This window comes from Molothrus ater, chromosome 4 (genome assembly GCF_012460135.2).
Source record: "Molothrus ater isolate BHLD 08-10-18 breed brown headed cowbird chromosome 4, BPBGC_Mater_1.1, whole genome shotgun sequence".
Taxonomy (NCBI): domain Eukaryota; kingdom Metazoa; phylum Chordata; class Aves; order Passeriformes; family Icteridae; genus Molothrus; species Molothrus ater.
The window spans coordinates 49210354-49223314 of record NC_050481.2 but is presented as its reverse complement, the minus strand read 5'-3'; the positions used below and the strand labels follow the sequence as shown (position 1 = coordinate 49223314).

General features: G+C 38.7%; 1 protein-coding gene across 1 annotated transcript in view; it reads right to left on the bottom strand.

Moving 5' to 3' along the window:
* APBB2 (amyloid beta precursor protein binding family B member 2) overlaps positions 1-12961 on the bottom strand; it is a 162309-nt gene that overhangs the window by 54471 nt on the left and 94877 nt on the right. The window contains 4 exon segments of the mRNA XM_054514594.1: positions 2466-2526; positions 2641-2726; positions 3169-3231; positions 8111-8316. Coding sequence (XP_054370569.1) covers positions 2466-2526; positions 2641-2726; positions 3169-3231; positions 8111-8316 — 416 coding nt within the window.

Genomic DNA, 12961 nt, shown 5'->3' with positions numbered 1-12961 from the left:
CTTCTCCTTTGTGACCTTCTGCAGTAACCTGACTGAGATGCCAGGGACATGAAACCATGAACTGCATCTTAAGCATGTGATACATAGAGAAACATTTGTTCTTTACTGATAATTATCAACACTTAAATGTGTTGCTGCAGAAGTCACTTTTCTTACAACAGTTACATTAATCATATTACATGCTTTTTCCAAAGCAGGCATTTTTGCAGCGCTTCAATCTTTGCAGAAGCTGACTCTCTAGGGGAGAGCTACTAAAGCCTCCCACAAGGTGGCACGGTTCCCTTTGCTGAAATACAGCATTAAATGTGCCATAGAGACAACTGTTTTTTTTCACAAATGTACTGGCCAATGTCATAATTAGGTTTAAATAGGTTTAAGATCTCTAACACACCTCTAACAAAGTTCATTTTAACAAATTCTTCCAATAGATAGTTTAATGAGCAAAAAAAAACGCCTTTCCTCTCCTTTCTTATGATAAAATGAAGCAAAAGTATTTATCTGGGCTTGCTGCCCCACAAAAGCAATCTTCAATCAAAGGTAGTTAAGGCAGATAATATGGCAGGGGAGAGCCTAAAAGGCTAAAAATATCTGATTTTTTTAATTCATCTGTTTCAAATCCTATCAGACTTCTTTCAATCTCTCCATATTTGGGGTAAAATGGACTAGCAAGGAATCCACCTACCCCATCCCCTTCCCATCCATGTGAGAAATAAATGTCTTAGAGCATTTTCCACAGGTGAAGATTGTCCCTGCTGTTTCTGGACCACTTGCCACTCCTGTGAGATATGGCCATAGGTGCCCTATCTGTGGGACAGAGGCAGATGCACTGAACAGCTCTGCCCTCAGCCTCTCCTGCTGCAAATCAGTGCCAGCACTGCTGAGCTTCACCTGCAGGAACACACAGTACCTGCTCTGGTCACTGCTGCCCCTGCACAGCATCTGCACTGGGCAGAAATCAGGCAAGGTGCTTTAAACCAAGTGATTTTTAAAAAGGCAAAAGCATGTCTAGTTTCTCCTCTATTTCTTGTCTTGCTCCTCTCAGTCACTTCTGTGACTGCTCCAGTGCTCAGTTTTGATTACCCATATAAGCATTATCAGCATAGTTTTACCTGAACTGGTAAAACAAAACCAGTTGTGATAGACAAAAGAGGACAAGCTTTTGGCACTGTCCCATTTCACAGACACCAGAGAGGTACCTGATCCAAAAATACTGAAGTTTCAACAGCAAGTGAGAGAGGGAAGGGAGGTGATGGCACAAGTTATTTGTCCACAAAACCACTGCCATGGTCCTCCATGCAGGAACAGCTCAAAAAATACTCAGTGCAAATCACCTGGTAAAATCATAGACATACCAAAATACTGTCTCCCTTTAAAGCTTTCCATACCATAAGGCTCATCATGAAAGGAGCAACTCTATTGTTCTCAGGACTGGAACCTAAAGCTTCTCACTCCTTCAGCTCCATTTACTGTGCTCAGAATTTAGCACTTGCTTTTAAACTACCAGTGAGCCAAGCAAAGTACAACTATTTACATCTCAATTAAATATCACAAGCCAAATAATCAAGATGACAAGGAAAATTAGGTGCCACGATCAGTCTGTTTTCTCTCTTAAAATGTATCATTAAGGCTATTAAAATTATCAACTCTGTATCATACATATTTGTTCCTGCAAATAAGTAGCTTCAAATCCTGTCAGTTGCTGCAGCTGTATGGCACAGCCAAAATACTTATTTAAATTACTTGTATTTTCAATTATAGAGATTTATATACACCCTTAATAATGGATGCAAGCAAAAGGCAAAACTATCAACAAGGCAAATCTGGAGATAGACATGCAAGCATATAAAACTTTCTGCTGCTTCTTTCTCCTCAAAACCCTTAGATTCCAACAGTAAAAGCTTTGATTTAGTTATGGTGCTTTGTCACATAATGGCCTAATTTTTCTCTATGAAGTGCATTCTCAAAGTAGCATTCTCTCTTCCAAAAAATGAAGTTTCTTGTTCTAAAAGGTAACTTCCTTGTTAGTAGCTGTAAGTTGAAGGAGACACACAAAAAAGGAAGAATACCTTAAAAAGGGACAAACTTGAAAAAGAAGAGCAAATTCTGTCACTGAATGCCCCTGGAAGCTATCTAGAGATAATAAAAACCAGAGTCCTCTCTCAGACACTCGCTTAGTTGTGCAAAAGGACAGTTATTACAGTTGGACAGTGGAATCTTGAGCTCTAAAATCCAATTTCCCAGCTTACATGATTTCAAAATAAGTCACACTTGCCTGACCCAACCGAAGGAAGCTTTAGATCTGCAAACTCCCTTGATGGAATTAGTCTTGCATGGTCAATCCACATTGTGCCAAGAGGAGGGGTACACTTAATTTCAAAACTTAGGAGACATTCTGCACATTGGAAGTTTATGCTTACAACTGCTAGATTTTTAATTGTTATACCATTATGGATCTTCATACAGACCTTGGCTTCCGGATCACTGTTGATGCTACAGGAATCGTCATCATCAGATTGTGGACCGTTTCTGTGGCATAAAAAAACCAAAACAAAACAATATCAGTCTTAAAATCATATGAAAATTACAGCACAACACAAAACACAGTTGGTCATTCCACTGAGACCTCTGAAGTCATTGTACCTGAGCTTCAAAGAGGCATAGCGTAACGTTGCTCCTTCAAACTCCTTCAAACTTGGGTCTGGGTTCACAGTGGCTGCATGCAGGTCCTAGAGATAGAGGCAATGCTATTAGTATAGTTTTAATACTATCATAATAGTATAAAGCACACCATCATGTTATTTCTTATCTCAAAGGGAAATTAAATCCTCCCTGCAAAGAAGCGATAGTATTTCTGGCTGAAGTTGAAAAGAGGCATGCATATATAGATATATATATATATATTTCTCAAGCTGCATTTCATTCAGTGCAGGCATCTTATTTGTTACATCATGGCAGTTGCCCTGCTAGTTTAGACTGAATCCATTCCAAGTGGAAAGATAGAAAAGGCAGCATGTTTGTGAGCTAGACATCCCTAGCAATACCCCCATTCACTTTGGCCTAGGTTATGAATGACATTCATGGAAAAATAAAAGGGGAAAACAGCCACTGCCATGCAAAAAAAACAAGGGTAATAGTAGTAAAGGTTCTAAAATCTGACAATATACTTGCCTTCCAAATGTCACTATTAATCTTTCCCCCATTCAGTACAGCAAAATCACTCCATGGCTGTTTCTAGACACATAATTATTCACACAGGAAGAAGCACATTGATAAAAAAAAAAAAGAAAAAGAAAAAAAAGAAAAAGAAAAAAAAACACAAGACACTGTTGTTAGCATTGATATTTACAGGATGGGTTAGGGAACAGATCACCTCAAACTTCAACTACTTACTCCACTATAGCATGGCATTTGGAGGGAAGGGGAGAGAAGACATGCCTCTAACAGTTACTTACCAAAACAAATGATTGAAACAAGGAAAGTTAATATAAATTAGGAACAGACAATGAAATTACTCTTTAACTATGATCTTAAAAGCAAGCAAAATGAATCTGAATATGAATGTTGGCCACAGCTGCTACAGCCTTTGATCAACAGCAATTGAGGGGAAACATTAGGATTTTCATTTGATTGGTACTTTTGTTAAAAGACCCTAATGGTACTGGAACTAGAAGTACTGAAACACAAAAAAAATATATACAAGGGTAAGATACACACAAGGCAAAAATCAAATATTTCTAGAGAGAAAGCACAAGAAAAGGGCAAGAAGGGAAGAAGGATTAGTAAGGAATGCAGAGATTTCTTGCTGAAAAAGTAGCTTTGAAAAGTCTACCAGATTTTTAAAAAACAACCCCAAACCAAACAAAGTACGCACCCTCTCCTTTTCCATTCAAGTTTCTCAAAGATTTTCAAAGGTGTTCAGTGGTACAATCAAGCAAGTAGCAGTGTGTCTAGCACTAAACAATCTGAGTGAGGTTCAGGCTTTTCTGTAAAGCCTGAGAAGAACAGCTGATGCTGGAGTGCCTCTCTCCTCTGTCTCACCTGGAGAGAATTCCCACAGTCCTCAATAAAAGCCAGGAGATTTGATTGCTGGAAGACCCAGAGCCCCTTCTCTATAGCTTCACCAAATCAAGAAATCCTGAAATTAATTCCCCTTCTAAGATGAGCTCTGCTGGGCTGTCCAGCTCAGCCCCAAGGTGAAGTGGTACCCACTAATATGGCCCAAAGTATTCATCTGCAAGGAGGACTTCTCACCACAGAAGCATTCTCAGTATATCCCCACTGGATGAATTATTTTGTGAGAAACAACTCCCAAGAATAATCCTTTCCTAATGTGCCTTTGAATTAATTGAGTTGTTACCTTTTCATCCCAAGCCCCCTCTCTTTAATTACCAGCTGCTGGTGGTTATGTTACCTACAGAAGAACCTCTAGAGGTGTTCAAGACCTGGGATGAGTTAGGCTATAAGAAGACACAACTACTATCACCAAATTCTCCTATGATCTCAAAGAAGCTCTTATTGAAACTTAAACACAACAGCTTTTTCTCTGCACAGGAAATGGGAAAGAGGCAGCAAAATTTCTAAAATTTGGAAAAGAATGTTACAGAAGACAAGGATTCAAAAAGGAAGTAATTTGACAACACACAAGAGAAAAGAGAGATCTAAAATGAAGTCAAATTTCAACAGCTGTGCAAAACCAAAATACATTTTCATGCTTTTGAGGGGGAGGAAGGGAAGGAATGTTACAGGTTATTCATATTTAGCATTTATTAGCATTTTTGTTAAATCAGCAGGATTTCTGCATAATGCTTAACCCATAATTGCTTTGGATTGAAATTTACTGATTATCTTGTGAAAGAAAAATTGCCTTGCACTTCATGTTAAAGTAAGACATTTTCACATTATTTTCCTTTTTAAAACATTTTTCCATTTCTATGCACAACAGCATCATTCCTCCCTGCCGTTTCTTTAAAATTCTCTGTTCAACAGTAATAACTGTTTTTCTTTATGCTAAATATCCAGAGTAAGCTACAACATAAAAATGGCTGAATTGATCTGTTCTTTGTTGACTGCCCTCAGCTGTGAGCCACATTCTACCAAATGAAGCAAAGCTTCTGTATATTACATTATTTAAGAGACAGGGACACAAAATAAAATTAAGGAAAAAAAGGAGGAAACAAGACAAAGGGTAAAAAGGTGTTACTCAGGGAGGGTGGGGAAAATGGTGTTTCTAAATGTTTGTTTGACAAACTCATAACCTGAAAGAGCCCAGATAAACTCATTTCAAGACTGGCACACGATGCTTTACAGACAAATGTATCTTAGATAAGGTATTTTAATGGACTCACAGAAGCCAGTTGGTTCAGATATCAAATACTACCCATGCCAGTCCTCAATCCTAGATTATACTCTTATCTGCCTAAAACTTTTTCAGAACGAAGCAATACAAATGCAGCATGGGGGAATGAGCTAAACACATTCCCTTGAAGCACAGGCTTCCAGCAGCAATGAGGCAAGCAGCAGCACACAGCTCACACATGGGTCCAGCTGGGAGGTGGAAGCTCTCCACCACAAGTGATTCTGTCAGTGGTAGTTCTGGGAGAGAGGCATTTGGGAGCCCCCAGCCTAGACTGAATTCCCAATCTTCTGTAAAATGTCAGATTGACCTTATCACAGACACCTGCATTATTCTTTCCCAGGGAGGGAAAGGAGGATCACTTGGGTATGCAGCAGTGCAGGGAGCAGGAATTGAAACAAATATTGCCTGCCAGTGACTTGGAGATGATACAGTGCTGGCATGTACCAACTGCAGAGAGACTAAAACCCAAAAATTCATGATAGCTGACACTGTCAAATTATTTCATTACTCCTATCTCAAACACACACTATGACTTATTTCTCTCTTACTGCTCTGCACTGGGGTTCTGTTCAGAACCAGCTGAATCACAAAGGATTCTTCCTCTACTTCCTTTTAGTAAAGCTTGGCATCTGTGGTTTCAAGAAATGTAGGACTTCTTCTAGTAGTTCCCACTATAACTCCAGCCATGCCTGAAGCCTCTGTGGCTGTTTCAGTATTTGGAAGTGGACAAAATCCTGAGCCAAATTCATGCTCTTGTTTTGAGCTCCCATGCTCCAAGACTGCTGGTACTGGATTGGAATGCTATCTTAATGATCACTGAGTCAAAAAGCCAGTACTGCTTCAATAACCCTAAGATGCTGATCAATGAATGCAGAAACTGACAAAAAGCAAATGCATTTGCCTATATCTACAAATAAAATAACTACATGATATCATACTAATACGAATTTTGGGGATGTGCTTATTTCTGTATCACCTTTTACAGCACAGTACATGCTCTTGGTGCTGCCATAGAACTGTCTATGCATAAGTCTTTGCTGGAACAAATTCCTCACTGAATTAGAACTGCCACATCAAAACTTAGGTGAGCCTACTACATGTGTATGTCTTACTTAATAAATCTATACTGTATTAAAATCTATGTTATTGTAATTCACATGTTTTATACACTGGTGATGCTGTTGAGAATGAATGATTATTATTCATAATCACAAACTATATTTCATTTAAAGCAAACAATCATGAAAGGTTAAAAATACACGTAATACATTACCAGTAGGTCTGAAATTTTTATTGTAAAGACACTTTAAACAGAAGTAGAAAAATACTTCAAATGAAAATAAGTTTTTTTTCTCCTCTGCAGTTTACCAACCACACTGATTTCTGGGTTTTTGTGAAAATCATCCATAATTTACTAATTAAGGTCCCATTCTCTACATTCTAGATTTAGAAAAATAATAACAGTAAAGTTATATTCTTCACATGTACATGACAGGAATTTATGCTAGAAGGTCATGCAAGCCCTTTGCATTCAGCCTTTCTGAGGTTTTTTTCTTGTTTTCTACCAGAATTGTAACAGTCACAGTTCTTTCTCCATGAATCCTCTCAGAAATTATTTCCAGCATGCCTGGTGCACAATAATGAAATGTGTTCAAGTCTGCAGACCTTATGAGTAGCATTTATGAACATGTGAGAACAACCTTTCTAAAATTATGAACAAGACTGTAGGTATTTAAGGCTATACAAGATAAAAGTTTTAGGGTCAAGATGGTAATACATACTTGAATGTCCTTAATTCCTCTTAACTTCCATGTAACTTAGTTTGATGGATATATGAACAAAATAAAAAAAAAAAAGTTCTCTCTAAAAGAATTAAAAACCAAAAAACCAAACCCCTAGGGATTGCCTGATCCAAAACTCAGAGCCAGTACAAAGACTTCCCTTGACAGAGCTGAGGACATTTTTCTGAAAATTCCATATAAAAATAATTTAAAACTAACATTATCTTACATTAGCATTTAATTCCATAGAAGTCTTCCCAGCATACTCAAACAAAGTGATTGTGTTTTTTGACGCATACTCTTCTTTGTGAGAATTAATTTTATTTTTCTACTTACATGACACCAAACAAACCCTTGGATAGTGCCTGAAAGCATTATTTTTCAAGACAGTACCAGGTACTGCTCTTTCAGCACATGTGGAGGGCAGAGTGTATCTCTCTGTTTCTAGTTAAAGCCTGATAGATATTTGGTACTGGCAGGATGTACAGAGACTTACACCTGAGAACACTTCATGTTTATTCAATAGAAACTACCCTGTAAAGGAACTAGTGTCTCAAATGAAGACTGATATGTCTTTTGTGATACTCCTGCCAAAAGAGCCAAAAAGAAGATGCAAACAAAGGGTACAGCCAAAAGTCTTCTGTCATTTGCAAAAATTGTAGGTATCCTGTATCCATACAATGCAGCAATGCTTCAGAACTGCCAAAGTTTCACACTCATCAGGCACTGCCTGTCCAGTTTATCAGAGACATGTCTGATTTCATCCTACACATCTAAAATTTAGGGTGTTTTATCAGGCACCACCATTATAAAATGAATATAGAGAATAGATACTTACGAGGTATTATCAACAAGTAGCTACACTTTGAGACATTATCAGGCCAGCTTAGCTATCAGCTGAGGCTGCAAGTTCAAAAGGTTATTTCAATTTTTCCTTACAGTATGTAGCCCACAAGAAGACACAGCAGGTTACCTCAGTTTCTGGAGTAGGAGATGGAGTAATGGAACCAAGCGATCCTTTCCGTGAGCCCTGGAGATCTGTTGGGATGGACACTGGACGCTGCCATTGAGTTGTTCCTGTTGGTATGTGCCAGTAGTAGATCCCAGCAATGTCATTTATTTTTTTCCAACCAGGTGGTAAGTCTGGGTCTGTCTGAAATGAATGATCACTCCATATATCTGCTGAGAACAGGAAAAGAAAAAAAATCACACAAAGACACAAACAGTTCTTCCATGGGTCTGCATACCTGGTAGTGCTGTTTTAGAGTTCCTGGGCAAATGAATACCAGAAAAACATATCAAATTATGGAGACTCAATGTAACATGATAGATTAATAACCTCTTGTTATACTGCTGCTTTTAATCTCTTTTTGGAATTAAAAGTTCCTTTTTAGTCTATCCTTCAAGCCTTTTACTAGATATTTTATTATGGTTGCTTTTTTCCTGAGTGTCTCTCATTTCTGCTATCCAAATTTATGTATATACACACAGACACACAAATGTCACGATAACTTGAAATAACTCTTACACTCCAAGGTACAAACCAGACTCTTTCTCCCCCATAGCCACTTTAAAAGTTCTTAAATTACTAATTTACCATTTGAGGACTAATCTGAGCAAGTTCTGCAGAAGAAATGCTAGATGATACCATTACACTCAAATGTAATCAAAAAACCTCACCTACGACCCAAACCCGAAATCAGCAACATTAACATAATCAGTTCCAGAAGTTCACAAGAATTCTAAACATTTGCTTTTAAATGTCTCCTGTTGTGGTCTCTATGGCATTCAGCATGTAGTTCCTGACTCTAAGGTCTTACATGTTTTAAAGCCTATTCATCTTCAGCCTTACCTGCTTTTGTTTCACAACTGAATAAATCGACTGCGCTCTTCTCAACCACATAAATGGCAAATAAACGCAAAACACTTTCCACAATTTGGGCCACATCATGCAAGAAGTAATGTGATCAAATATCTAAGCATCACAATGAGGCATGTGTGCAACATCTGCAAGTCCAGTTTAAGTTTAAAGTTTAGGCACAGCTTCTGTCCTTGCTATGCATACCTATGTCTGTATACACAGCTACTCAAACATACAGGCAGCAAAGTGTTAAGCTATGGTTGCATTAAACTGCTAATTTCAAACTAATCAACCAAAGACCCAGAGGAACCAACATACTGTTGTTTATTGTTGCAATGACATGCAGCACCAGAAAGACCTAAACAGGAATTACTTTGAAGTAAAAGCAGACAAAACTCACAGCAGAAATAAAATTTTTAACCCAGTGACTGAAACAAAGAATATGTCTGCAACAATTAGTTGCAAGACAATAAATTATCTCATATGTGAACACACAGTTGGAAGGAAATAATGTAAAATATCTGGGATAAGAAAATAGCACTTAGCTGAATATTACTAATTTATTTTGAAAATGTATCCATTAGCAAAAATAAATACTAAATAATAAATACTAAAACAAAAATAATATTTTCATATGTTGAAAAATAAAACAGGAATTAGAATAGTTTTCAATTAACATAGCTCAGGACTTCCACAGAGCCACATTTCCCACACCAAATGACTGATTTATGTCTGTGGGCAGGTGCTCCTCAGGCAAAGGGACTGGCCTCAGACCATCTGATGAACATGGCTGAACAGAACAGCACCAGAGGGCATGTGTTCATCCTGAAACACCAGCCTCATCTTTGCTATGCAAACCTGCTTGAAAAAAAAACCAACCCAAACCTATGTGTGTCTGAGCCCATGCTGCAGAATGGCAGACTGCTGGGATAACCTTTCCACAGGCTGAGGTTTCTACCAGCATGACCTGGAGAGCCTCCCTAGTGCACTGCCCATTCTAACAGATGGAAGCACTCAGTGTGCAGGGCAAAGGTAATGCAGTGTCACTAGAGATACCAGCACAAAGAAAGACAATAAAGTAAGCATCAACATGCAAAATCTAACAAGACAGACAAATGTGCTTGAGGCATCAGAGACCTGCTACAGGATATCAGGACCTCAGTGGCTTTACTCTGCTTGAATGTGGAATTACAGGTAGCAAAACAATTTCCATCTGAATTTGAAAGACCCCATTTAATGGCATGACAATTTAAAACATGTGATTTTCATTGCACAGCAGCTGGGTGTTATCCCCACTTCCAAGAGAACTTGGTGGTGATGATAAGCAAGGTGTGGGGACAGAGAGTTGGTGCCTCTCTACTTAGGTCCTTGTGCATGAGGGAACTTGGTTTACTGAAGGCCAAGCAAACTTCCTTCCTGAAGAAAATACTCTTAAGTAAGGCAACATGTCTAACACAATAAATTTTGTATTGAACTGGGAGTTGTACTTAGAAAAACACGCCTGTATTTTGCACATGCATCTCTTCTTCAGGTGAAAACAAATCCCACCAATCAGCATGGCTAGGGCACTAATTTATGGACAAAAAGAGGACTCCTGAGTAAGAGGAACTGCAGCCCCAAAGGGATTGAGTTTGGCAGCATACATGACTTCAAAAGAGAGACTGTAAAAATGCTGTACAGAGTTACCAGAGTGCTGCAAGTTCTGTTCCTGGGAGGTGCAGAACAGTAATAGCTCCTATGCCACAGGACAATTTTAACTGTTATTTCACATGCTAAAACCACACTTTTTGAAAATTGGGAGACAGCAGTAAGGTAGACTCATACTATGACAGAAAATATATTCAGGGAAATCTGAGAGGTATCATTGCATCATTCAAAGGACACATGCTTTGCTTTTCCAGGGATTTGTTTCAACAGAAGGATCTCATTTAGTCTCCTTGGAAGCAATGCAGCAGATGTGAGTGCACAGCCTCTGGCTAATGCAAATGCAGCTCTGCTGGAGTTGGTGGAAGCACGAGCCTTTCAGTCAGTCTTTCTAGCTTAAAGAGGGCTTATTTCACTGCATGAGATCAGAATGCCCAAGTGAGACTGCTTGTCTGCAAGGCTCAACAATACTGGCAAACACTCGATCTACACTATCTAAATAGGTTAAGTAATAAAATACCCACACTGTACAGAGATGAAGATGAGATATCTCTTTTTTGTTCTGTATTTCTAGCTTAGCTGCCTCAATTCTTATGATGATTTTGAAACAATTTTTCTTCTGTTAAGATCCTCTGAAGAAAAGGGACACCATCCCAACACCAGATTTGATCGAGACTGATTGCCAGTTTTTAATTCCACAGTAAAAAAATTAACTGAAAAGGAGTGTTCATTGTCCAGGCTGGAAGCATGTTGGTACAAATAGGAACACTTCCAGTGTTTTCCAAATGGAAAAAAAATAATCTGGTCAATAATAAATCTGTAAAGTCACTTCTGAATCTCTGGCCCTCCCACTGCTCACCTTCCAGCAGGGGATGCGCAATATAAATGAAGAATTCAAACTGAAAAGCACCTTGTTTGTAAAATGAGATCTAATAAGCATCAAAGCTTTCTATGTCAAAAATTGCATAGAATGGGCCAGCAACAGCATCCAACATGTTGTCCTAGTGTTTGGCCACCAGTGGGAAATCACTAGCTTCGTATCTGATGTCTGTCTGCACAGCTGGGCTGAAGCATGACCAAGAGCTGGCCCACCATACCACATGTGTGTTACAGATCCTGTCCCTCTAGGCAAACAAGGGGAAGTACAAAAAGGAACTGGGAAGACAGGAGGATAAAAAGGCTTTAATAAAAGGAAAGAGGTGGGAGAAAGTATTGTGGGTTTTTTCCGAAGTACCAAAATCTTGAAATGAAAATGTTTTACTTCAGTGTTCTGCATCTAAATAAAACCAAAACTAAAGGAAAAGAAGGCCACAGAAACTCAGTCTTTTTGAAGAGATGCCAATGACTTCAGCAGATCCAGGATTTCATCCTAAGGGAATCATATTCCCCCCACCCCATACACACACGGATGATCAAGTCAGGCACTGAAGGGAGAAGGAGACTTTGTATTAATGACAGAGGGCAAGTGAAATTCAAGGAGCACTCTCCATTCAATAGCACAATAGAAAGAACATAGGTCATGTACATTTTTATCCCATCTATTTCCTGCAGTGGGTTCAATGTGCAAGTTTAAATTGTTTGGTTTTAATGAACAGAAGTCTCCAAAGATAGCTTCTCACTTTTTATGCACAACAGCAAAATCAACAGCTTCACCTACTTAGATGATTCACACCAATGATGGCCAGCAGTCAGCCTCACCTAAGCACCACTGCAAGAAGCATGAATGCTATCTCAGCAACAAATGCAGCACAAATACAAGTCAACAGGTCAAATAACCATGAATCAGACATGTCTGCCTAATTTGGGGAACGTTTCTCAATGAGGAGTGATAACCAGCCAGAAGCTGGTCATTTGTCACCATCTCTGCTCACAGCATGTAACTGGTTGTCATGGCAATCCTGTCATCCTCCTTGCCGAATTGCTGAACCAGCCACCAGTCACGTGCACTTGGGGAGAGGAAGATTCTCTAACACTTTCCAGGAAAACATGCTGAAATGTGGGATTTACAGGCATACGTGTAACCAAACTCTATCTGTGCCAAAATGATTTGCTGTTTTGATCAATTGTAAAATCAACCACAATCAGAAAAGACTGACTTTGTAAAAATCCTAAGGAAGTTCGGAATGAAGTGCCTGTACTATTTTTTCTTTTTCATGAGATGCAATCTTTGTCTGGCTGTATAAATGAGTTACTACAAGCAGAAGCATTCAAGCAGAGATGACAAATCTAAAGGAAAGGAGAGGAAACCAGATTTATCAATATTCAGGAAAAATATCCAGAGACCACAACTAAACCCACTTGTTTCCTGTCTTGGCTTAT